Here is a 27,236-nt window from a genome sequence, read left to right as displayed (position 1 = left end):
AACTTAGGGGAATGCACTTAAGCTCACAACAGCTATGATGAAATGCATAATGGATTGTGGCAACCAGGCCATGTTAGGTACCTAAGTACAATGCAAAGAAATGCAACCTTTGAAAGCGGGGAAAGATAGAAAACCACATGGGAAAAACCCTACCCCAAAAAGAGGTAAGTACAAACATGCAGAAAAAAACATGAAGGCCTCAACAAGACCCCCTAAGAACAACTTTCGTAATCCCAAGCATAGACCAGAAAATGGCTCAAGAGACTCTCTCAAAACCATAAGTACAACCAGCCCCCCATGGGAGGAGACACCAAAGCCCCCTCAAAATGATGGAGCCCCTATAGAAATGATTGAACCAATGAAACTCCAATGCGGAAGAAACAAGGGCATAGAACAAGGAAACCCCTGAATAAGGGGTGAAACTGGAAGGCCTAACTGATGTTGAAAGGAGAAAACATGAGGGTCCTAAACGGGAATCCCCAATGCAGGTGTGCTGACACTATTATGAAAGAGGAGATGACTGTCCTTTGTAGAATCCACAACAGTTGCACTTGGAGGCTCGATGAATGGAGCTGGAGGTTCAGGCAGAGTTGAAGAATCCTGCTGAAGAGAAAAGACATCAATTGGATGTGGTGTGGGAGGCAAAGCAGTGATCTCGAGAACAATACAAAGTTCAAGTATCTTGATTGCACCACATGATGCTCTCGCGAAAGAGAAGAAGTGTGCTCAGACAATGGAGATGGTGGACCAAAGTGCAAGAAGGTGTAGAGACGGGTGGAATGATCAATTGTCCCTGTAGCAACAAGCCCTCTTATGGAACGATCCCGAATGAAGACTGAATCAACAGTGAACTCATCTGTCCTCCTTGATCCACTATGTATAATTTGAGAAATCGAGAGAAGGTTTGTAGACAGAGATGGAACATAGAATACATCATTGAAGGTGCCATCCTAAATGCTAACTAAACCTTTCCCGCAGACTGGTAGGGCAGTGTTATTCCCCATGCGAATATGAGGAATGGGAGAACCCTCAAGAGTAGAGAAGACACCGTGAGAAGATGTCATATAGTGAGAAGCACTTGAATCCAATATCCAAGGGACCTGGGAAGGGGATGCAATGGATGCTTGTAATGCATGGCCCTGTCCAAAATCTAATGTAGATGGCGAAGAGATGGAAGAAGACCCTTGTGAGGTAGAAGAGGACGGAGAGGAAACAATGCTCTTCTGAAGAAGAGCTTGCAAATCTGCAATTTGTTTCTCATAGCCATCAAATCTCTTCTGAAAACAATGTGACTCATCATGAGGTCCCTTCTGACAATAGGAACAAGTAGGAATCTCAATCTTCTTTTTCTCCTTCTTCATAGAGGAAGATGATGGACCAGTAGAGTATTGAGAAGAACCACAAAAGGGTGTCGCAGGATAGGTTGGTTCTCATCCAAACATGACCATAGGCCTCAAGACATAAGAAGCCGAGTCATTTGTGCTTTCGAAGTGTGATAGTTGTGTGGCATTAGCTGGGTCACAGAAGGATCCGACATCGAGAGAAGAAGACGAAAGCAGAAGGGTCGATTCTGAAGTAAATTACAAAAAAGAAGATGCTCCCCCCAAAATGCAAAAGAGATCAATTAACCCCCCCCCCCAATGTATGATTTGGGCACTCTATACTTAGTGCAATTACAATAGCCAATTTAGGGCCTATTTCTAAAAGTAGTATTTCTGTCTACTGAACTTATAATTTGATTGCAGATCTGGAAAGTCGACAAAAAGATATGCACTTTCAAAAAAAAATGGAACCTGATTATGTGTCCAGATGAGCCCGTACTAAGCATTTAAAGTGGCAAAAAATGAGATTTGTGAGTTGCAGAAAAATTCAAGAACAATGATCTCGAACCACCTGCACCAATGTGTAGATCACGACATTCTACTCCAAAACAAAAAAAATTGCTCGCAAAAAGGAGTCTGTATGAGGGAGATATTGCTATTTGAAAATTGTTGTTGTAATTAATTTTCCTAAATCGCAGTTGTCGCACCTCCAAAAGATTAAGGAAAAAGTCCAAAAAATGTCAAATCTGTTATGTCAAACCCTCTTTCTCCTTTTTCTCCAAATACTGAACAAGCTACAACAGATCTGGCTCTGATACCATATAGGATTTGAGCAAATATGCAAATCAAATCCACAAGCCCTTGAATTACCTGCATGTAGAAAACTTGTCACAGAGAAGAAAAAGACAAGAAGAGGCAAGGGTTTGGTTTGAAAATAAAAAAATTGTATTCTCAGATAAAATGTAAGTTGTACAATATGATATGCAAATATACTAGGAGAGCCTGTTTATAAAGGCCTCTAGGAAGCTTCTAGAATGAGCTAGAAAGAGATAGGAGATAAGCATGAAAACTAAGCATACATCCACAAAAGGTGGATTATCCTCCACGTAGATGAGAGGATAAGTATGACAAGGTGTTGACAACACATACACACATAAAAGTATGCTAACTCCTAGGTATGAAACTAATAAATAATGCATTTATCTTAAGTAAACTTAGTAAAGCATAAATAATAATTATTTACTCTTAACATTTAAAGCCAGTCGACAGGCCCTATTAGCAGAAAATCACAGTTTGTGGATAAGATGTGATAAGCTTTAATGATCAATCAGTGGTCAAATTTGATATCAATCATTGCCAGATGCTTAATGAATCAATTTGCAATATCACGTGTTTGAATTCAAAAAAAAATTTAGTCGGACCCACTCTGGGGCTCGACTGACTCCAAATTGATAAAGTACTTTATGAGTTTGAAGATATTGGAACGATGTTGCAATGTTTCCAATTATTTCCTTCGTTGAGTACATTATTACTACAATTTTAATGGATTAATGAAAACAATTGTTATCGCATGGGATTTAAGCACAGCACAGGCTATCTAGACAATGAAGAACCATCAATTATAATTAACCACATATGTTTCATGAATGCATGAGTTGGGGTGGTGGTTTTGTAAGCTGCCTAGCATTATTTGATATCTCCATCTTCCAAAGAAATCAGATGAAGTTGTTTTGTCAAGAGTAGCGATGGCATCTGCAGATGATTAGATGTGAAGTAGTAGCATGATTAAATGAGCCCTTGCCAAGGAGTGGGGATGGACAAGGCCTAGTGCAATTCAATATGTTTTCTTGGGAATGCGCATGGGAGGAATGTTACTATAGGTCCCCATTTTATCTCTATATTCAACCCATGCAATTTGGGGCGGCTCAAATGGTATATAAATCACTACCTTTTTATGGTGAAAGAACCATCTACAATATCACTTCCACCTATCCTCTTTCTAGAGGCCCAACGATCTGGTAAAGTCCCACAATCTCAATGAGTAAAGTGGAGAGGAGATTTTGGCTTACAGATGGGCATTTGCAAAACATTGATTTAGTTGGGGGTTACTACGATGCAAGCGATAATGTGAAATATGGGCTTCCAATGGCATTCACTATCACCACACTAACTTGGGGAATAGTCTAGAGTTATGTGATTAGCTGATTACTACAGCTCAAAACTATAATCTATGTGTTTCACTAAAAGGTCAATATCATTCAAAGATTAGGACAAAATTCCAATATCCATGGGCATTGGCAATCCTTACGTTGAAGAAAATATTTGAGAAGTTTATCAAGGATAATATATATCAGGGTTGCATCAAGGGTTCAGTAGTATTGCATGGTCCCATATTTCCTTCCAGATGTTTAACAATAATTGACATCCTAACGAGCAAAGCATGTATTAATCAAATTAGATAAGACTAGTTTGGTTACAATAGACATTTTTGACCACCGCACGAGAAGACTATAAGAAAGTGATGAGGGAATGAAGCCCATGATGGAGCATGGCAGAAGGAAATGCAGCAACAAAGCAGATTGGAGCACCAAGCAGCTGGAGTGGTTCCAATTGCGTCCTCCATCATCCATGGCACTGGGAGCCAGATCACTCATGACAACATCACAAAGTTTTAAATCTGTTAAAACTTTTTCAATTGAGGAAGCGCAAGACACAATTGCCCATTGCAGCTGCTCTTCTACTCTTGGAAATTGCCCATTGGAGGCTGCATGAGCAACAAGGGAGGTGTCTCAGTTCAATAGCAGTGGGCTGGAGAAGACACAACAGCTGCAGAACAGCCCCACGGCATGGAGATATCTGTTTTAAATGCCCGAGCTGACCTTAGAGGAAGAGCAAAACACATGAGCAATAGGGGAGCTTCGTGGATGGAGGAAATAGCAGTTTAAAGGAGATGATTTCAATTTTTTTTTCAAAACTGCTTAGTATGAGTTGCAAAGGGCATTAAGGTAGGAGACATTGACAGAGGAAGTCTTGGAGGGCGATGCAAGAAAGAGGCGCAGTATAAACAGAGGGATGTATCCTAAATTAAGACGCTTCAGAGTGTGGGTTGAAGATGCTCATATGCCATAGAAGGAGCATCTGTGTGTTGCATATCAGTGAATGTCTATGCCGGAGTAGGGAATACGTTTCCAGCCATGAGCCATGTTTTGAACACGGGATTCTCTCCTTTTTCTTTTGCCCCACATTCAGGTGTTGATGGTTTCTTATAATGTTTAAATATATCAATGCACAATATGTTAAATGTCTTAAAGACATGCGCTTTTGAAGCGCCAGCAGTTGAGGAGGGGCCCGCCATGGCCAGTGGAAATGAAGTCAACGTTTTTGACTTGCTCCCTTGTGAAAAAAAGGCCGGATTTCGATGGACACCATGTTGCCACCAGAAAATGGGAGGGTTTGCTGGTGAGGACATGGCGACTTCCCAGAAAACGTAAAAAACCAGCAGGAGTTGTGGGGCCCGTTTGAGTGGCATGAGTGAATCAAAATCCGACACGTGGCACTATTTGAGTGGCCAAGGGATATATAAGGAGATATTTTTAATAATGACTTTTTATTCCTGGTTTTGAGTGTTCAAATCTCCACAGATAAAATTTGCTTTAAATGGTGATTTTTCTATAGTTCTGACTACAGAAAATGTTTAAATTTTTCAATTCCATTCATTTTAAACTATCCATTTTATAGTCTTGGGCCAATTTTTCAAATGTCTGCTAGAGGGATGAGATTGAACCAAAATATGGACTCCAATATACCGTTGGAACTGGGAGGAGATGAATTTTTGAATATGGGGTCAGAATTTGCACAGACGTTCAGCGGTTCAGTCTATAAGTAGATTTGTATTTTTCAGGGCATTCTTAGCAGAATGGGCAGAATTCATCATTGAGCATCAAAATTGGTTGGAGCGCAGATATGAAAGTTTGTTGAAGCCTGAATGTGGAGAAAAATGATTTTGAAAAGTTTATCTTGCCTCTAGAGGTCATTTAACTGATTTTTTGCCTTTGCCTTGATCTCAGATTTGGCATCAAAATCAGTTATATTTTTCCATCAAGTGCTGAAGATATTTTATGCTTTTGGAAGGCAAAATGAGTGAGGATTTGATTTACCAATTGTTGAGAGAGATTAGAGAGATGTTTTGTAACTTCTAGGAGAAGTTTTCCAAGTGGACACATGTCAAATACACAACAGATCCGAGAATTCATTCTCTTCTATATCTTTCTTTGTCTTATTCTTTAGAAGGGTCCCAAATCTGGAGATTTTTTCTCATTGCTGTGATACCAAGTTGTTGTTAGTTTTACTTCCTGTCTATTGAGCAGAGCTCTAGCTGTGAAGGCCACACATCCACTCTTGTGCAAGTTTCATATTCGTTTCATGTGTTGTTTTTCTGAGATAATGGAAATTGATGACAAATCATGTGACATATCTTGAGTTTCATTTAGTATTACTAGTCTAATGTATTTGGTCTTTCCAAGGATAAAAACAAAAGGAAAATTACAATGAATTATCTGTGTTCTCTTATTTTATCTCCTAATTCTTCATATGCTATTAATTTTGTGATTGAATGAATAAGGTTCATTGAATCTAAGGCGGCTTGGATGAGTTGTGTATCAGATCTGTTGTTGCTTTTAATTCAAGGAGTTAACTGAATGCTTCAATGATTTGATAGGGTTTCTAGGTGTATGGAGGGGATGCTAGTAAGAATGGAATTTGGGGATTTCAGTTGATAAACTTAATTGTAAGGCAATCAAGTTAGGTCATCCTACTGGTAGTGACTCTATGTTGCAATGGATAAGGCACTGATCACTAAATCAGATGCAAGTTGAGATGAAGGTCATTTGCACAAATATCTTTTTAATAAAATCAATTCATTTCAATTTGTTTTGTAGTGGGCTGAAATGAATCAACCTCACTTAGCTTATGGGTTCATAGGTTATGATTTGTAGCTATCTCATTTCTATGTTGTTGCATAAGTATCAGAAGATATAAGGGTTTCATCTGCTGTTAATAGGTTCAGATTTTATGTTTTAGCACTGGTAACATATATCAAAACCTCAAGGTTAAGCCGCCTAGGTTTTGCAGAGCCTAAAGTGAAGGAGTTATGCCTTGTAGTTGGCCCAAGATTGCAGTTAAGTGCATCCATCATGGGAATTTGCTAGCCTTAGATGTATTGTTCTGGTTTCTTGGTTATTCTTAAATCTGTTAAATTAGGAGCCAACAGAGTGTAGGTTGAAATGCCCAAGCTATGTATGTATGGTAATATCAACTTCAATCAGGAGGCCATGCACCATGCCCTCGGACCCCTAGGCCAATCGTACAGGTGATTTCTTATCTTATCATTAAGTTTTATTACCCATTTATTCATTACGATTATCACTTATTAGAACCTCATCAAGTTACCTTGTCGGACCAGTATTGGAGTTGGGGTAACAAGAGAAGCCACTCCACACGTCTACTCTACATACCCATGCTCATCACACAATGAGTGCCCAAAGGCAATGCAAGTTCCCGATCCAACCCCCAAATGATTAATCCCTCAACTAGCTTATATCTAGGATTGCAGATCTCGTAAGATCCTACATATGCACACGTACATGCTCATGTGTGGGCACAACCATCCACACTAAACTCAAAGCTAAACAAAGGTTGGATGAGGAAACAAGAAACGACAATTGTAGAAACACACTCAAGCAAGCATATTGTTGGGAGTATGGATTTGACACGAATCCCAATGCAAACAAAGTAAAACCATGGCCGGATTGAAAACCTAGAATCCATTTCGAATCCACGACCAATGTCAGTGCCAAGAAATACTTGAGAAAGATGGGTAGCATGCAAAACAAGGCAATGTAAAAATTGCTCAAAAATGAAAGTTGTTGAAAATCGAGAAATTAAAACCCTTTTCTCCTAATTACTCATTCCTACCCAACTAGGCCAAATTAACTTATGGAAACGAATGGGAACACTAGTTCTCAAACTCCAACCATAGAGCAATCGAAAACGAGCCAAAATGATTAAAACGGGAAGGCTCCACCTCACTGCCAAATGGGCTAAAATGGGAACTAGTGCCACAAAATAACAGAGATGCCAATACTGCTGAAACTCTCGACAAAGGAGGAGTTTTCCGCTTCAAATCCAATGAGCCTGCTCTCATGTCGATCCCACGAGCATAGCTCTCACAACGAACAATTCTCTAAAATGCTCTCAAAGCGTTTGGAGGATTTTGCTCCAAAATTCCTAATTCAAAAGTGAGAAGTGAAGTCTTATTTCATTTTTGGGCCATATATGGACTTTTAAATAAAGTGACATATAAAGGAAAAAGAAATAACATAAATAAACTAAATCCCTTTTTACCTCAGATAAATCATGTAATTCCAATTAAAATGGAATTCAACTACGGCAAATTTGTGTGTAATATAAAATAAATTTAAATCAATTATAAAATTCCCTTAAACATGAACATACAACAAACTAATAATTTCTGCCACTACTGCGGACTCCTAAATGCACAAAAACTTCATTGGTCTAGTCACAGGTGCATAATGATTTTGGATTTACCAATTAACCAAAGGGTTTATTATTTTAATTAGACATGATACATTGCCCTTAACAAGACGACATTGGCTAGGTATGAACAGTCAAACCACTAACTCCACGTGCCACTTGTTGATGTTTGATAGCTTTTGTCAGATAAACATATATATAATTATATAATTGAGATATAAATATTTGAGAGAAATTTATGTATATATATAATATATGATTAAATATATTATTTATATTAATTATCTGATTCGAATAGACATGTCCTGTGAACATGGGACATCTCTGTTCATGGCTTCTACTCAATATAAATGTAAGTGATTGTTGCATTTGGAAAACACATTCCTTACAGATAGTGCCAATACATTTGCGATGATCCATGAAAACCAGTATGGTATCAGAGCCAGGTTGCAAATGAAAATTGGCAATGATTATTGTTTTAAAGGCAAATTATCGTCTTATTATCTGCTATAGCAAAGAAATTAGACACTAGAAGGGCATTGCTTAGTGTGGATGCTTGGTATCGATCTGTAATGTGGATGGTCTCTGCTAAAGGGCACAAAGAACAATGGCACCAAAATACAATGCCACTATGTGTTCAACAAACGGTCTCGTGCTTGGGTATGCAGTGTGGATGCCAAGTTGGGCAGATTGGATAGACACGATGACCTGATGAGATCCAACAAACACTCAAGCTCTTGACTAGCCTACTAGATGGAAGATTATAGAGGGAGTGATCAATGCATTGCGTTATCATCAGGAGGGTGCAAATGTATGTATCATGCACAGGGACATTAAACCATCAAACATCCTTTTGGATGAAAACTTTAATGCTAAGATTTCAGATTTTGGACTCACAATAGTTCTTTCCTGTGGAACATATGTTTACATAACACTTGAGTGCATAGTGAATGGTCATTTTATAAGAGAAACAAACATTTAAAGTTGGAGTGTTGTTGAATTTGGTCTTAGGCAACAAAAAAAAAAAATCAATAGAATTTTCAAGTTTAGATGAAGGTGTGAATAATCTAACAACACAGGTGCTTGCATTGCATAGAGAGAAGAGACTTGTTGAATTAATAGATCTCGAGTTAGAAAAAATAGGAGGGTTTGAAGAGGAAAGTGTGGTAAGGAGTATGTTGATAGCGATGTGGTGCATTGAAGGTGATCCTTATCTATGACCATCAATGTATGAAGTTTCACTTATGCTTTCCGCACAACTAGAGATTCCTCCACCACACTTTGTGGAGGAATCTAGTCACAAGATCGTGAGCTCAACAAAATCACCATCAAAGAGTAGTGAGAGGAAGACTCATGGAACTCGGTAAGTGTTGCACCATTGCCCTAAAATTCCCAAGTGTCTGTGCTCAAAACTATCCTCCGCTTTAAGCAGAAACATCTTGGATTTTTGGCATGTGCTTGGTCTACAACATGACCGGAATTAGGGTTTCCAATCTTGTTGTGTTTGACAAAAGGCTTCCATCATGGTTCTATAACCAGTAGAAATTTTTTGCATTGGTTCATAGGCATTTGATGAATCATGAGAATATGAATATTGCAATTTGGTGATTGTTCTTGATATATGTTTTTCAAAGAGTAGCCAACAATGAGATTAGAGCCATGTCACCATTGCTGCAAGGTAAGTATGTGCAAACATATTATAATAATGTTTATTTTCTTATGAATATATTATATTGTTTTAATTAAGAAGATTGATAATTAATGAGATTATAATGAGTATTTATAATTTTAAAAAATGATAAATTATATTGGAATAATGGAGATCATTTTGAAAGTAAGACATTTTATAATTTTCTATATCCTATTCGAAAATATCTTATATTGATTCAATATGTACTATAAGAGCTATTTGCCTTGATTTCTGAGAATGTTCTTGCAGGAGAAAAAAAGAGGGAGATGGACATTTAGAGGGAGATTGACGTTTCATTAGAGGCAACCTTGAAAGAGAGGGAGAAGATAGAGGATATGATTCAGTCAACCTTTGGTGATCTCGATCATATTGATTCAGAGGGAGTAAACCATCTTGAGATGAATTCTCCAGCAATCAATAAATTATAGCAGTCAAGAGGACTGTGATTCATGAATCTACCTTGTGACTGTGTGATTTTAATGGGCCTACCCCTCTGTGTACATCACGAGGAAGTGGCGACTTCCAAATGATGTCACTTGTATTTGCAGAAGTTACTGTAAGGTGACAATCTTACAATAACTTGTATTATGAGATCAAACAAATTGAGCATATGTGAATGTCTTGCATCTCAACATTCTAGGAAGCCATTACTCAGAGTACTTGATGAGTATCATTAATATTCTAGGAGGCCAATACTCTTGATATTAGATGTGATATCAAACCTTATTTTAAGTAATTGGTGAATATTATTGATATTCTGGGAGGACAATACTCTTGATATCATATGTGATATCAAACATTTTTGAGTAATTGGTGAATATCATGTATTCTGGGAGATCAGTAGTCATGATATCAGATGTGCTATCAAACCTTATTGAGTATTTGGTGAATATCATATGTTGATATTCTGGGAGACCAATACTCTTGATATCAAATGTGATATCAAAATGATAGATATCTTCTGATCAAAGATATCTTTAATCTTGCTAACTTGATATTACTTTGAAGTAATACATGTTTATCCTCCCTAGCTAAGAGGGAGTGTTGATGTTTGATAGCTTCTTTCAAACAAACATATATAGAATTATAGAATTGAGATATAAATGTTTGAAAGAAATTTATGTGTGTGTGTGTGTGTGCATGTGTGTGCGCATATATATAATATATGATTAAATATAATATAATATTAATTATCTGATTAACGAATAGACATGTTCCATGAAGGGACTTGTCTATTCATGGCTTCTACTCAATATAAATGTAAGTGATTGTTGCATTTGGAAAACACATATCTTACAGGCACTGTTGGGGATATAAGTCATGCGCAATAAACGTGATCAAGCGTAGGTACACAATAATAACATAGCCGAAACAACAATGCGTGAAGTCACGTAAGTAATGATTTAATTAATTTCATTAAAATAATCTATTTAAATCATTCATTTGCATCATAATAAAAGTTCAAGCACAAGCACATGCACCAACACCATAATCTGATAAAGTCTATCATATATTCATAAATGAAGTTTATATCTGAATACAAAACAACTAGATATCATCATGTAGACATGATCAAATGGAATAGTGTAGCATGTAACATCTATTGGCTATGATATTGGCAATCAAAATAATGTCAAATCATCGAAGCATCTCAAATGAACATAAGCGTGAATATCATAAAATGTCACCAAACAAAATAGACCATGGTACAGATTGCAAACACGAGAGGCACTACACTACTATTGGCTAAGCAGTAATAACATGTAACTTGAAATTTAAGAGATACGACTTGACAAGAGGCTGCGATGTAAATATCGTTCTTTTTACTACCCAAGCTACAATCTCCGATGAGTCTCAATCAATTTGCACAATTCAATGTAAGCTAGCAAAGCAAGAAAAAAATTGTTGTGAACATTATTTCTGATCGATCATTGCAGAATGGCAATAGTAATTGAATGAATTTAGAGAAAACCGCTTAGTGTCTATGATTGCCAACTATATTGAAAGGCTCGGTTATTACAAGAATAAATGGGCTGTAATGACCTTGCTCAAATCTGATCCCAAAATGCTGATAAAGGCTCAAGAAAAACTTTGCATACAAGGGTCATATGACTGATATAAAATTTCAGTTTGTTTTTATGGTTCTTTCCTTCACTTAGCATCAATAAGAATGCTTGCAAGAAGACTCTAAATTGACTAAACAATGACCTAACATGAATGTGCAACTTATTTTGACAATATTCAATGCATATATGTGACTGAAACTACTTGCAATATGCAGCTACGACAACTAGTAATTTTGACAAACACTTGGGATGCAAAATTATTTATGCCAAAAAGAGAACCTACAGCCAATTGACATTTTTACAAACAGTTGGTATGCAAACTAACTAGTTGATAATAAATGATATTGAATTGCTCGAATGACACCAACAAATATTATCTCCTTAATTGCAATGAAATTTCTAATACAAATGCTCATGAAATATGGCCAAGACTCTTGGCATTTACATGGATTACAAAATATGATAATGTTGGTATAATGCACACCTATAGCTGAAACTTATAACACCTAAAATGCAATGCTAACATGAATAATAAACAAAGGAACCTGGTTGTAGATGGCTGTAATAATTTTCACCAATCCTGCCTTTCCGCTTTGCTATTTTGGATTTGCTTTTTCACTTTGCTTTTTTCAGCTTGCTTTTTCGGACTGCTTTTTCGGATTGCTTTTTCAGATCACTTTTTCGGATCTGCTTTTTTTTTTTTTTGGATCTGTTTTCAAAATCTCAAACTCTCAAGTAGTCTGAGTATACAAATTACGCTCAACTTGAAATGGTTGAATACCACTTCCACTCCTCCAACTAGGGTTGATATCTCACAACTGAAATTGGCACCTTAGAGTCTTCAAACCCTCGGGCAAACCTGCAAGCATTAAAGCTCCCAGCACACTAGATGATAATGCAACTCAAGATGTCTCTAATGCCCCCCCAAAGGCTCCTTATAAAGAATTCATAAGTAACTTAAAGAAACTTCTAGAATAATCTATTACTTTATTCTTTTAAGTGACTTTTTGATATTTTATTACTTTAGTCACTTTAATATTAAATTAATTATATATAAGGTTACTTTTTAATATTTTATTTTTAATAACCTTATAAGTAATTAATCTAATATATTTTTTCTTTTTTATTTCTTCCCTTTTTAGCCTCCGGGGAAAATTAAAGGCTAAAAAAAACAAGTAGTTGGTGCCTGTCAAAAGGGGACATTACATGGGCACAAGGAGTTATGAACATGAATAAAAATGCAAGGTGGTGAGGCACGCGGTTGCAAACTTGGCAAAAAATATGAATAATAAAGAAGGCTGAAATATTAAATGGAACATAAGAGGCCGCTAGACTATATGAGATAAATTAATTTAATTTGGTACTTGGTCTTCTGCCACATTATCATAGATAATAGTCATTTCATGTAAGTGTATTTGTACGTGTTGTTTATACACATATACATATGCATTAAGGTATACATATACATATATGTACATATGTGTTATTTTGAAGTACATGTATACATACATATATGTATAGCGGAATATGTACAAATATACCTAGGTATCATGGGTATTATTTATAATATAAGATATTTGACATCAGATGATGTAGAACTCCTAGGCATAAATTTAAAGGTAACAATTTTATTTCTCTTATTGTTCATATGACTATATGTATGTATGTATCTTTTGATTAGGTGACCTAGTCAACTCAGAGTGGACACTTGGAATTATTTAGTTTGTCACAGTCTTCTTTTCCCTAGCCAAAATGGTTTAGATAATATTTGATAGCCCGGTGGTCGGTTGGTGCTTGTGCCATATTCCCTCTTCATCAATGCTTCCCCCCCCTTCACCTCACCTGCAAGAAGAAACAACAGGGTGAAAGCATACTTCCAAACCATTCAATTGGAAGATATCAATAATTATATTAACCAACCATTTCTAATTCATAGGAATTCATAATGAATAACCAATATTTTCGATTCACATGAACTCATAATGAATAACCAATTTAAACAACCATTTTCAATTCACAAGAATTTATAATTAATAATCAAATTAACCAACCATTTTTAATTCCTATGAAATCTCAACGACTATATGGAAGGTTTTAAATCTTAACAAAAAGTGCAATGTAACAAGAGGGGCTATGTTTTTAATGGAAGATTCTAATATTACAATAGGACAGGCATAAGGTTGTTAAGTGCAAAAATAGAGTGAATATAAATAAAAATGTCAAAACATTTCAATAGATATTGCTATGGTTGCAATGGATATGGACATAAAAAGGTTGAATGCAGTATAAGTATCAATGTCAAGAATAATGATGTTGCTAAAATGAAAATGGATGGGCTAGTATGCTATAAATGTAACATGGTAGGACATGTTGCAAAGTTCTGCAAGGATAGTGTGGTTTTCTATAAATGTGACATGGTTGGACACATCGCAAATTTCTACAGAATTCTAGAGAAATAGGATGATTGTTTGATGATCAAAGACGATTAAAAAGAAAGGAACATAATATATTTGATGTGTGGCACAAAAGGTTCTTTCAATAGTGGTACTCTAGGAGAATGTAGCTGCAATAGCATCTTTATCTCTGGGCGTTAATACTGTTCTGGTCACCTTCAATTGAAAAGGAAACTTATGATAAATTGTGTCATTCACATGCATTGAGGCATGAAAATACTAAGAGTTGTATTTGAAAATAAAGAGTCATATTTCGAGAAACTCAAGAGACCTTTGGTTATAATGTAAAGAGTCTCTTCTCTTGTTATACATATCGCATCAAGCGAAGAAGATTTTACACTTGAACATTTTATTATCATTAAAGGAGATCTTTTGTTATGTGGTTCGGTTTATCCCTTCAATTCTTGAAGGGTTTTCCTAAGGTAATTTCTGGTGTATTTGTAGTTGTAATGGTTCCCTTATTGTTGTTTATCTTTATTATTTCTAGGCAAAACTTAACATGGTAGTAGAGCATGGTTAGATAACAAAATTTAAGGATTCTAGTTATTTTTATTATTCATTATTGGACGATTCTTTATTCCAAGAAATTGTTGGCAGTTTTTTTTTGTACTCGTGAATGAGCATCATTAATCTTCGTGAATTTTTTGTTGAAATACATATGATTAGCCAAAGAGCTATCTTCTAATGATGGGTTGGAGTGTATTTGTAGTGTAAAGATTTTTTTCCAGGTGATTGTCCTTTTCATAAGCAATGGCAAGTACATTGGAGGAATGACAGAGAGTGGCAATCGACAAGGCAATGAGGGCATTGAGGAGGCGCCATACTCTTGAAGAAGGTGCTTATGCTCCTGCTATTTCATTACCTATGATTCCTATGCTAGTTCTCTCTTATGATATTGGTTGAAAATTAATCGGAGAAGAGAGGAAGAATAGGAAGTTGCATTGCAAGCAACCCCTTTTAAGCGACATAAAGTAACTATCGAGCTTTCTCTCTTAATTTGATTGCAAGCATTGCTTAAAAGATCCATGGTGAAGAGAAAATTAGAAGTGATGTTGTTTATAGCAATGTGATGGGAGGGCCTACTCGTCACTAAAATTTTTCTATTTGAGTCGGACTGCAATTGCTCAATGCTCAAGTGAAGCATTACATGCGCAAATGAATGGATACGTTATACTTTCTCCCTTTGGTATGAGTTGGCGAATGAAGTGTGATGGCCTTTATTTTCACCATTCTAAAATGCTAAGAGTCTACTGTGTAAATTCAAGTTAGATAGGTGAAATTAGGGTTTGCATATTCTTGTTGTAGAGGCCTTGTTAGAAAAGCCTTGATTTCATGTTTGTATATGTCTTTTCCTCATATTCCCCCCCCTTTTTTCATGTCTTAAGCCTTTTTTATTTCAAATGTGCATGTCTTTTCGCACTTAAAGAAACATTATAATGTTAAGTTCTGAAGTCGCAATCCTAGCTTAAATGCTACATCTCTGGCTTGTTAAGTCCTAGCTATTTTAAGGTCACGATGAAGCGATGTAGCTTGTTGCAAGGCTTCTATGGCTTCTCCACGGTTAGTTGTGAATTGACAATTTGGATAGCAAAAGCGCTAAACAATCTTCCCAGTATCTTTGTGGTTTACTATAATGTTCCGGCTTGGTAGTGATGCTGCAAAGAACCTTTTAATGCTAGATTTCTAGTGTTATAACAGTTCATAGGTGTGCCACGTGGAGCTATTTGAGACAAAGCATTATGATGCAGCAAGTATGTTAAGTATCGAAGCAGAGATTGATGCAAGAGAAAACTGTGACACTTTTTTGTGGTTTAAAGATTTTGATGTTAATGTTGCATGGAGATTTGGATATTGACCTTAATTGCAAGTTTGTGTAGCTAAGAACATAGTTTAAACTGACAGTGGCAAAGTAGATAAACAATCTATATGATGCAAAAGCTAGGTTCACGCTGGATCTCGTGGTCAAGAGCGTAAAGCTGGTTAACAGTTGCAAAGGAGAGACGAGGTTAAGTTAGCCGTGTTCGCCACTTCTCTGGGTGCTTTGAAGGCATAAAAATAAGAGTAGAGAAGCAACAAACAACTAGGCAGTGAACTGCAACTCCCATTTGCGAGTTGAAATCTCTAATGCTATCATTAAGTGGAGAACACGAGATTAACTATGTTCGTAGCTTCATGGTGTTAAGAACGCGGTTAGGACAAACAATTGAGATTCATTGATAAGGTTAAATGATATAAGGGTTGTTGTTAATGCTTGATCTCACGGTTAGGAATGTAAGGCAAATAAAGGGTCGCGAAGTAGCGATGAAGGGATGTCAGCTGTGTTCGCCACTTCGCATGGTCAAAAGGCTTAGTGCAAAGATGGGTTGCGAACTAGAGACAAAGGGTTACACATGACATCACAGCCTAGTAAGGTGGTTAGCATTTGTTGCCATGATTTCAGTCCCCTATATATTTCAAACTTCTATGGTTAGGGTTAAGTTGATGTGATGTGATGTCTATGTCTAGATTGTCTTTAAGGGACTTGTCTTCTCATCTATTCCTTTGTGTACACCTAGGTGGGCATTTTTAAAGCAATCAAATGCATTTGTTCATATTAGGTGATTGGGAAAATGGAGGGTAAGTCTATGCATTTCCTAGATGAGAGGGAAGTTGTTCAGAAACCCTAACCCTATGAGCAAGTGTTTCATTGAAGGCATAATACAGGTAGAATGGAGAGATCACAGGCATATTTAGAGCAAATGGCAACAAGGAATACGAGAACCAAGGCTAAAAGATGATATGCAGATCACAGGAACATCATGGAAACCAAAGAAATTGGATCGAATGTAGAAGCAGATAAACCCTCAAAAATGGTGAAAGAACCCAGTCAAAGGTGGTATGACTTTCTTTGAAATGAAATTGATGGTTAATATTTAATCCATGCAAAGTTGACAAGTGAAATAGCTCAGAGACTAAATCCAGATCGTCTGATAAAGAGTAGATCCGTGTTCTAAGTTGGAGTTATAAGAATTCAACGATGCATCTCCTTAGTTGTCAGATCTCACAAAGATCCACGGTTGTCGCTATGTCGCTTTCCAAAGTTGCATGAAGAATAATCATGGCGACATAGCGACGAGTTGACATCTATTTGCGGGACCCAAGTGAAGGTAAGATCGCGAGAAGAATTATCACCGTAGAATAGACTTGAAATCAACGCTTATTGTTATATCACTATGGAGAGTTGTGCAAAGAATAACCAAAGTGACATAACGATAGCATGACACATAGAGATGGAGGGACATAACTCAGCTATAGGCTACAAAAAGGAATGTGTCAAATTAAGTTGTCTAGATGGCACGCTCAGGTTGGTTAGAATGTTTGATTGTTAGAAAAGGTTACCACTTTATGAACCATTAGATCAAAAGAAGATCCATGATTGTTGTTATGTCGCTTTCAAAAGTTGCTTGATTGTTTAATGATAACAACATAGTGACAGAACAACATATGTCCCTGTGGGCCATTTCCTTTTGCAGGTGATATGATTGTCAGACGAAGCACCAAGTGTTTGCATTTGATTGGTTTGATACAAGACAGAGCCAGGTTCTTAAGAAAGTCTTTTCATAGTTGATCTTCAGACTAATTGATGGTTGTTGCTACGTCGCTATAAAAAGTTGCATGAAAGATAAATAAAGCGACATAATGACAATTCAACATGTGCCCTGATGGGTCCATTATATTCCATGCAGTGCCACAAAGCAAAGCAATCCGATGTTAGATTCTCCAAGCAATGGAATAGTGCCACTTGTCTGCCATGATGTGTATAGTTGGAAAGTGGACTTGCACCACAAAACAAACAAAGAGTTAATACCTTTTGTCATCATAGTTAGATCAAAAAGAGATCAATGTTCATTGTTATGTCACTATGGAAAGTTGCCCGATTAATTATAGCGATATAACAATGATTCGACACGTGTACCTAGGTGGACCACGGAGGAAGTCAAAGGGAAATGGCTGGGTTTTAATCGTGATCGTCGGTTCACGATCAACAGAAAAAATTCAAAATCGTTGTGACCATTGAGATACAAATTTTATGGGTTTGGCACCAATAGCAGAATATGAAGGAAACAAAGTTTAACAAGGTTTTCTGAAGCCGCCTGAAGATGAATAGTTTCCAGGTGTTCTTAGAGGTTCCATGGGATTAGGACGTCGCCGGAAAGGATGTCACACGTCTATACCATGTTGAAGATTAGATATTTTTCATGTATTATGCATATTTTCTTTCTATTTTGTGATTGTTGCTCTACCAGAAATTAGGGATGATAGAAAACTATAATTGTAACCTTTTTGACAATACAAAGGGTCGACAAACTTGATGGTGAATTGGTCTATAATTCCATTTACCCTATTTGCTTGTCATATTTTGTTGCCCATGCATAGATTAGTTCTGCATTAAGAGTTGAGAGACAATCATATGTGATTCTGTAATAATCATTTGGATTCCATTTCATTTTGGTAATTACAATGAAGGTTATTCCATTTACTTTCTTCATATATGGTTTTGTTTCGTCTCTTACTGGTTTCATAACATGTTAGATAGTTTCATTGGGAAGTGAAAGATAAATATGTATGAATCTATTAGTTATTGGTTGGATTCCATTTCATTCAAGGCTGATAGTGAAAGCAATTCCATTTGCCCTCATGTGCATATCTTCTTCATTCCTCTTCTACATTTAAATGGTTAATCTACATTTAGAATAGAAGTAAGGGTTAGAAATATCAAGATAATCTACAATAGTCATTCCGTTGAGTGTGATAGGTTTTTTAAATCCATCTTGCCTGAATTGTTTGTGCCTACAAACAAACAATTTGGTTATCCTTTACTGCTCTCAGGTTAAGAGCTTATAATGTCAAAACTTTTGATCTCATAAAAACAGATTCATTGCATATCATTGCAAATCATAGGGAGTTGTACCTAATAATTGAGAGGGCAGTGATAGAATACATACACTGACCCATTTGTTGGTAAACATCCTTTTGTTTCTCCAAAACATTGGGTATCAAAGAGTCAGGTTATAAAATCTAATACGTGGACAAACTGTTAACCAACAACATTCAAACCTTGTGATGTTGCAAAAAGCTTAGGTTGCTAGGGTTTCGCACTGTTGCAGCTTGAACTAAAAGGCTGTTGATAGCTAGCGAGAACTGGAGATAAGGAGGGAAAATGTTTGCCGCTACTTTGCAACTGCTTACAATGTGAAGTATTGTATGAAAAAGATAAATTTTGGGTGTTGGACTGGCAATACGGACGCTGTAAAACATAAATCCGATGGTTTTATGAAATTTGAAAGATTTCATGCATGTTTTCCTTAAACGCCATTAATGCCACTTTCAACTCAGATGCTATTAAAATGATGATGTAATAAAATTCTTGTCGCTAGTATTCACAAAATTTATTGCTAAGGAGAAAATTGTGCACAGAACTGGTTAGAGATTTGATTTGCAGAGAGTTGATTGAGAATTTGAATTGTGAAGATATGGTGTAGGAAGAGGGAAGGCTAATTGCACAGGTAAACATTGAGGAGGCTTCCCCTGGTGCTAAACAGGAGAAAACAAAGGCGCCAAGTCCATTCACAGATGAGCGGATTTATTTTTTGCCAGTATCATCAAATGCTTAGTCTACAAACTCACACGTCTTGAGGGATCCTTACATCTTTTGCAAGGATGCGAAAGTGCCAGAGACCAATGGGAATGAGTTGTTATGGTTTTTCTAGAATAATAGAGTATGTGAGCCTCGCATTTCAAATCCATGGAATAAAAATTTGGCCAAGCTGATTATGTCAGAGGTCTTCGTGGATGTAGACCTAATAAAAGCTTTGATTAAAGCATATAATCCAGTAACCGATGGATTCCACAAGAAAGACAGAAGTATCCTATGCACATTGGACAGGGAAACATTAATACAAGTCTTTGATTTGGGAGGACCTATGACTTGCATTATTGAATAGGAGAAGCTTGAAGTGACTTTCAAAAGTCAAAAGAGTTTCTTCACTGGCAAAGTCATGAGGGGACACATCTCTAAGTCCAGAAAGGAGAAGGGTGAGATCCCCAAGAAAGTAGGAGACTTCATGCCCTTGGAGTTTTTCAAAAGATATTTTCAGTATACTATCTTTGGTTTGGATAAGGTAATAGGGTTGGATGGAACCATGAATGCTCTTGGTTATATATATATATATCATGGCTTTGGATATACAGGATTTACATACCATTGTAGGGTATGATTTTGTTATCCATATAATCAATGTTATCCATAATGAAATCATAGTAGCACAACAAGGAGAGATGGAGAATTTCAAGTTCCATCATTATTTGTTGTTAATGCAGATAATCCTATATAAGAATATAGGTTACATAAACATTGATTTCATTGAAGCAATAGAGGAGATGGGAGAAAACCTACTAGTGCAACGATAGACTAGAGTATGGCAAAAATTCTACCCTTATTCTAATTCTCTAGCTTCTTACGATGATTTTGTGTATCCCATTTCAAGCATGTTAGGAGATATTACTGAGAGGGTCCCAAGGGGTGTAAGAAAATTGATTAAACCCTCTAGATGTTATGATGATGGTAGGAAATTGGAATATGATTGGGGAAGTGTTTTTTTGTTTGAGAATTGTTCCATAATAAGGGTTTATGGGTGCCCTCAGCCACCTCATCTTCTACCCAAGTACATCCCTGAAAGATTGGAGAATTGTTGAATTTTTCTGGCAGTTAATTCTGATGAATAGAGAATACTTGGGGCCAAATATTAGGAAGGGAACTTTTTTGTGTAGGAATTTCAAGGTAGGGGATTTCAACATAGGTAAAGACATAGTAGAAGAACTAGATGAATTCATGAGGGAATTTAAATTGCCTTTTGCGCCTGCCAGAACCTATGATCTCAATGATGTTGTAAGACATGCTTTGAGACAAATGAGGAAATTTAATTTGCCCACGAGCAAACAGGTTTGGGAGGAAGATGTGATTACTGATTGTTTGGAAACTGAAGAGTGCAAAGATTGAACCTTGAAATGGAAGGAGATAATGACCATTGAAGAGGAAATGAAGAGAATAGATCCTTCTTTTAGAGGTTTCTATCATGAGGAAAGATACTTGAATAGATACAATAAATGTATACAAAATTATCAAGACATAGTATCTCAAGTACCCCTAGAAATAAGAAACAGATTGGAGCTTGAACCTCCTGAGCAAGATATTGTGCTTGAAGTTGATGAAAAGGAGAAGCAACCAAAAAGCTCATCATGGGCCAGGGGTGGAAGGAAAAAGCAAAAGTTAATTGCGACACCAGATAAAGCAAGGGAAAAAGCCCTTTAGATCATGCCAAGGGGAAGTAAGTATTTTGATGATCTAAGGCACAAGTTTCTAATGAGACAAGCTACTGAAAATGAAAGAATCCCAAATAAACTTGAGCTTGAGGCTAGAATGATTGATGATAGGATCATACAAGCTCAAGAATTTATGAAGGATGATGATTTCATTAATTTTGAGGAATTTAAAAGTTTTCTTTTTTAACTAAAGCATAATGAATTATCTTTGCAATTGCAACTAGGGGATTCGGATGAGAAAGTAACAGAGTTGGTAAAAAGCTTGCAAGAGTGTGATCCAAACAGTGAAACACTTACTGTGGATGAAGCTAGAGAGCTTGTGAAAAGAAGTGGAATGTTGCTATTCCCTGGTTGGGAGATGATCTCATCTTTTCTATCGGATCAAATAAGAAGGCAAGAGAGATCCATCTCTTTTGAAGATGTTAATGTCACTGGAGATTTACAAGGGGCTGGTTTTAATATTGATGCTCAAACGATGACAGTTTGGAGTTTAGCTCCAGAATCAAACAAGCCAATACTGATGGAGGTTAGAGATTCTCCACAAGGAAATGTAATTTTCTAGAATATTACTACCACATCCAGTGACCAAATTTTCGATATGATGAATACAATGTCGCTCATGGGAAAGAGCAAAATGGATTTGTTAGAAGAACGGTTGTATTAGACTTATAGCAGGTACATTGAAACAAGGAAGCATTATGAAGAACAAATGAAGAAAACATGTGGTAGAACAAAGAAATGTTGCTTTGGACAATGAGGTGAAAACATTGAGAACTGTTACCATACCTGCTATAGAGGTAAAAGACAAAGAAACCCAAATAGATATTGATATGGAAGACAGGGTTTTGGCAAAAAATCTGCAAATGGATGTGGATGTGGAAGAAGTGGAAACAGATAAGAAGATAGAAGTAAGGATGGTGGAGAACATGCTTGCACATAAGAAAAATGTCCTTAAACAGATTTCACAAAATATCCACAGTAGTTACATTTCATTGCAAGGTGCAGAATACCAATGCTCGGAAGCATTATCTTTACTTTCTCAATTGTTTACTAAGCAGGGCCCTTACATACCATTTTTTGACAGACTTGTTCGGATTTGACACAAATGAAAGAATTGCCAAAAGAGGTTATCATCCCCACGAAGAAGGTCACAATAAGGTCAAGGAGTTTAATGGTTTCTTTTTGAGAAAGATGCAAATGATAAAAAACAAGATAAAGACCATTGCTGAAGGAACACCTGGTTTCATTCCAAAAATTGTTGATGACGAGAGTACCCTGAGAGAATGGTAGGAATGGTCTACTTCCCTTGATAATATTTTGAAGCCTGAGAGATTTGTTGCCTATTGTAAGGCTGAAACTGATATTGTTACAGCATATGATATGATTGATATTATGTATAAAATTGAAGCAGACATAAATAAAACAGTTGCAGAAGTCCGAGCCATAATAGATGCAAAATGGAACAAGTGTCTAAGTGAACTGAATGTTGTTAGAGAAGCCACCTGGCCAGATGTAGACACTGATATTACTATTTGGGAGGTTGTGGCTGACATCAAGGCATTACTATCTGGAGATAGCGACAGTACAAGCTGGAGGAAGTTGTAATAAGAAGAAGAGGAAGGACAACTACTTCAATGAGATACCTTATCTTTGCGGTTCACCTGTTGTGGGTAGTCTCACTTTACAAACAATGAAGTTGATCCTGAATACCTAGAATGACAGTAGTTCATTTTTTTGGCTATCGCCAGCCTCTTCTCATGTAACTGTTTTGTCTTGTGTAAAACAACATTGTTACAATTGGTCTTTTGACATGTGTAAGCCTTTCCAGCCTGAAGCTTGTTGTAATCCTTATTCTATAAAAGGATTTCCAAGGCTTGGAAAAGAGGTCCGGATTCTAATCTCATAATTCATATCAGTTTGAGCCGGTCCCAAGTTTTGTGCTAAGTCTTTGATGTATTTAGCTTGTTTTATAGAAGTCTCTGACAAATTTCATATCAGAATTATGTATTATCTTCAAAGAAATTAATACAAGCAAGCTTTGCAGGGTATCTGTGTCTTATAATTTTGTCTCCTATTTCATTCTTTTATGGTTTTGAGAATGAATGAGCAAGTTTTATTTTATTCAAATGCAATTTGATGAATTGTATGTCATCTCAGGAGTTGCTTTTAATTATCTCCTACTTATCAGTTGTTTTTAATTCAAAAAATTATGTAAATGCTTCTACTAAGTGATAGGATCGTGTGGGGTATGAAAAGGATTTGAAAACTCACAGCTGATGCATTTAATTGCAAGTCAATTAAATAGGTCTAAAAATAGCAGCGCTTTGTAGACTCTATGCCAATCAGATATGGCCTGTGGTAAGGTATGAGTTCATAAGTTCCACAAACACCGATGATTGTGGTCACAAAGCTCTTGAAAACAAGAACAATGCTGATGCTCATATATGGTGGTACTTCCATGGAGAAATGTACCAACACCTACAACTTGTTGCTATCAAAATTTACAAGCTCTTAACTCTAGAGATTCAAATTTTTAAATTCTCATTGATGAATATAGACTTTCTATTTTTAAAATTTGTACTAAAAACTCTTGACTCTCTAATTTCAAAATTGAAAATCTTGATAGCTTGCTAGATCATCAACATCTGAGAGGAACTGAAGCATATGGTCCATCCACTCAATAAAACACAATAGAGAACATTCCAAGAAGGCTGAAGACTTGGTCTATGTGAAGTCAAACTTGAGTCTCGTAACACACAAAGACAATGCCTACAAAAATGGGGAGGCAAAGCATTGGGATGTTGAACCGGAATGTGTGGTGTTGGAAGATTCGATTGCTCGCCTTGATGCACTTGCAGTTGATGATGATCACGAGCTACCTAGTAATGTTTAGGCTGCTCTTAAGATGACATTGCTAGTACTGATGTTAGTGGCACTATTTGTGCTTCTAGTTTGCAACAGTCAGATGGCGTTGATATTTTGATAAATTTTTATGACATTTGATCAGTGATGGCTGATTGTTAATGTGTTAATGTTGACATTGCTACTTTTGAACTGAATCATTGATATGATGGTGTATTTTGGCATTTTGCTATGTTATTTGGACTAAAACGTTAATATATATGGTGGTGTATCTTGCTATGTTGCTTTGTATTACATAGCGGTGTAAGAACTTATTTGCTGCTGAATATAGATAGATAAATAGATAGATAGATAGATAGATATTAAAAAAACAAATATTTTTGTATGGACAAATCCAAAACAAATTCAAACCCACCTCCAAAAAAATTCGAACAAATTCTGAACCTCAATCTCAAACCCAAATCTAAACTGGTAACTTAGCAGAAAACCCTAGGCCACCCACATTTTTTAAAATAATGTCACAAATTTGCAGAAAGACCTCAATTAATGTGAAAACATTGCCAAAAATTGGTGAAAATGGTCGGCTGTGCTAAAAAACCAAAAAAATACCCTCAGTAATGCTTGAAATCGCTGAATTTTGCCATGAAATAATGTCAGAAAAATGTATCATGTGCCACAAATGGCTATAATTTGTGTAGGAAAAGATGGAATTACTGGAAGAATAAACCCACAATTTTTGTTTGTGCCCTGTTCACGTGCTTTTAATGAATCAACTGTCAAAAAACCTTTCAAAATGGAAGGATACCTTACTGAAATAACTTGTTATTTTTGAAGAAGAAACGACGTAATTTGCTGCAGAAACAGATTTGCAATTTTCAACAAAAGAGACCATGAATTTTTCTGAAACAAATCCACCAAAAAAACTGTTTTACAAAAGCAAATAGCTTCTTTTTGGCAAATCCTCTATTACGAATACAAAGTTGTATAAACTGATCCTGAGGTTTTTAAACCTGACCTCTGATACCATTTTGTAAAAAAGTAACGAAACAGAGTAATTACCAAGATATTCCCTATTAACAGAGGAGCAAAATGTCCTCCTCAACTAAAATTTACAAACAGTATATCTAATTAGCACATGGTTGACAAATAAGAAAAGAATTAAGAATATTCCTGAAGTCTGTCCTAACAACTTAAGTGACCATTATAATTAAATATTATAATATTGTTTTAATAATGCCCCAACTTTGTTTTCTTTCCTTTCAGTTTGAGTTAGCGACATTCTATCTTGAATTTTTTCTACTAATATCTAAATATTTTGGCACTGCATGTTAATTAAGCTGTGACTCTTTTAAATGAACAGGATATACCAGATGTGGATGGAGACAGAGTCTTTGGCATTCAATCATTCAGTGTTCGTTTGGGTCAAGAGCGGGTCTGTAAATATTTTTTTATTTAGAATAGTAAGTTTACTTGTCTAGAACATTAATCTTGTATGTTGCTTAGATCATTTTCTGTACTTTGGGTGTTGGAACAGGTCTTTTGGATCTGTATATATTTACTGCAGGCTGCATATGGTGTTGCTATTGTTATGGGTGGTGTTTCTTCATTGATGTGGAGCAAACTTGTGATGGTATGAATCAGAGATTAGAAAGGTTGCTTTGTTCTTTTCTTATCTTGGTATTTGAAAAGCTTATGCCGGCTCCAAAATCTTTCATCATAGGTTTTGGGTCACTCTATACTAGCGACAATTCTTTGGAATCAAGCGGTATCTCTAGACTTAAAGAGCAAAGTAGCTATAACCTCTTTTTATATGTTTGTTTGGAAGGTATGCTTTGCTAAGAACTCTTCCATGCTTTGCTAAGCACTCATTCTTCTCACCAAATACAGTAATAAAGGAGGTGGACTCTTAATATGTTTCCCAATATGATTTCACTCAAAATTAATATCCTTTATTTGTGTTTTGTCGGCAGCTTTTCTATGCAGAATATTTGCTAATTCCATTTATGCGATGATGGTAAAAAATCTCCAATGCTTTATCTTTTATATTGGAAGTGTATCAGGTACATATTGATCTCAGTTAAAATGAAACTTGTCTTGCCATTCTCAATGATAAAAATGTATCAAATATGGGAGATGCTTCAAATACTTGCCTGCTGGTTATTTCCTATATGTTTTAATGTCATTGTTAATGACACCAGTTTAGTCACCACACATCTTGTTAGTGAATTTAATAACTTTTATCTTGGTCATAATCAGGTATTTGATGGAGATTTAGAGGTTGTTGGGTGCTCATGTAGCATGCCGAAATAATTCACCGTCTTAGAAAGGCCATCAGGCAATTTTTTGTAAGTTCTATGGTATAATAGACAAGACGACGGCAACAAACATGTTTCTGGTGGCTAGTTGAAGGCATTTCTTTCAATGTGTTGTAAACGAATACAATGGTTCAGCTTGTAATTCCTTGAAATCCATTCTTGAATAACTGGCCACAAAAGCTCATTTGGAAACAAAACTACTGACAAATACCCTTTGGTCTATTTTAGCATTTCACAAATGTACTCTTTGTTATTTTGTATAATATAAATAATTGAATTTTCCTGATTCCACCATGTATGTTTCCTTTACATTTATGATTTGGAGTTAAAGATCTTTGTGCAAATACAGTTTACAAGGTTTATTCCAATTTTATGTGTTTGACTTAGTGATTTTTTATCTTCATTTCATCGGCTCTTTTAAATCGACTCTTGGAATTTAAAATTGATCTGGAAAGGAGAAGCTTTTGATCAAAAGAAACTTCATAGAAAATCTGGATACAAATAGTTATCTACTGGGGTCCTGGCTTGATTGGCAAGAGCTTTCTCTAATAGGCAGACAAGCACAAGCTCACGAGGTCCAATCTCTCCTCAGCTCTCGTGATACTAGAGGACTT

The 27,236-nt window shown here is 36.2% G+C and overlaps 1 protein-coding gene across 3 annotated transcripts in view; it reads left to right on the top strand.

Moving 5' to 3' along the window:
* Positions 1 to 26,913, top strand: part of LOC149566211 (putative homogentisate phytyltransferase 1, chloroplastic) — a 98,929-nt gene extending 72,016 nt beyond the window's left edge. For all 3 annotated transcript variants that reach the window (XM_089817361.1, XM_089817363.1, XM_089817362.1), the window contains 5 exons: positions 25,668 to 25,739; positions 25,842 to 25,937; positions 26,028 to 26,132; positions 26,278 to 26,367; positions 26,564 to 26,913. In XM_089817361.1, coding sequence (XP_089673487.1) covers positions 25,668 to 25,739; positions 25,842 to 25,937; positions 26,028 to 26,132; positions 26,278 to 26,319 — 315 coding nt within the window. In that variant the 3' untranslated portion in view covers positions 26,320 to 26,367; positions 26,564 to 26,913. The remainder of the gene's footprint in view (positions 1 to 25,667; positions 25,740 to 25,841; positions 25,938 to 26,027; positions 26,133 to 26,277; positions 26,368 to 26,563) is intronic.
* Positions 26,914 to 27,236: the final 323 nt, after the last annotated feature.

Source organism: Cupressus sempervirens, chromosome 3 (assembly GCF_028749045.1).
Source record: "Cupressus sempervirens isolate cs-2001-9-10 chromosome 3, ASM2874904v1, whole genome shotgun sequence".
Lineage (NCBI taxonomy): Eukaryota > Viridiplantae > Streptophyta > Pinopsida > Cupressales > Cupressaceae > Cupressus > Cupressus sempervirens.
The sequence above is the reverse complement of the archived record's forward strand: the minus strand, read 5'-3'. Positions and strand labels throughout refer to the sequence as shown.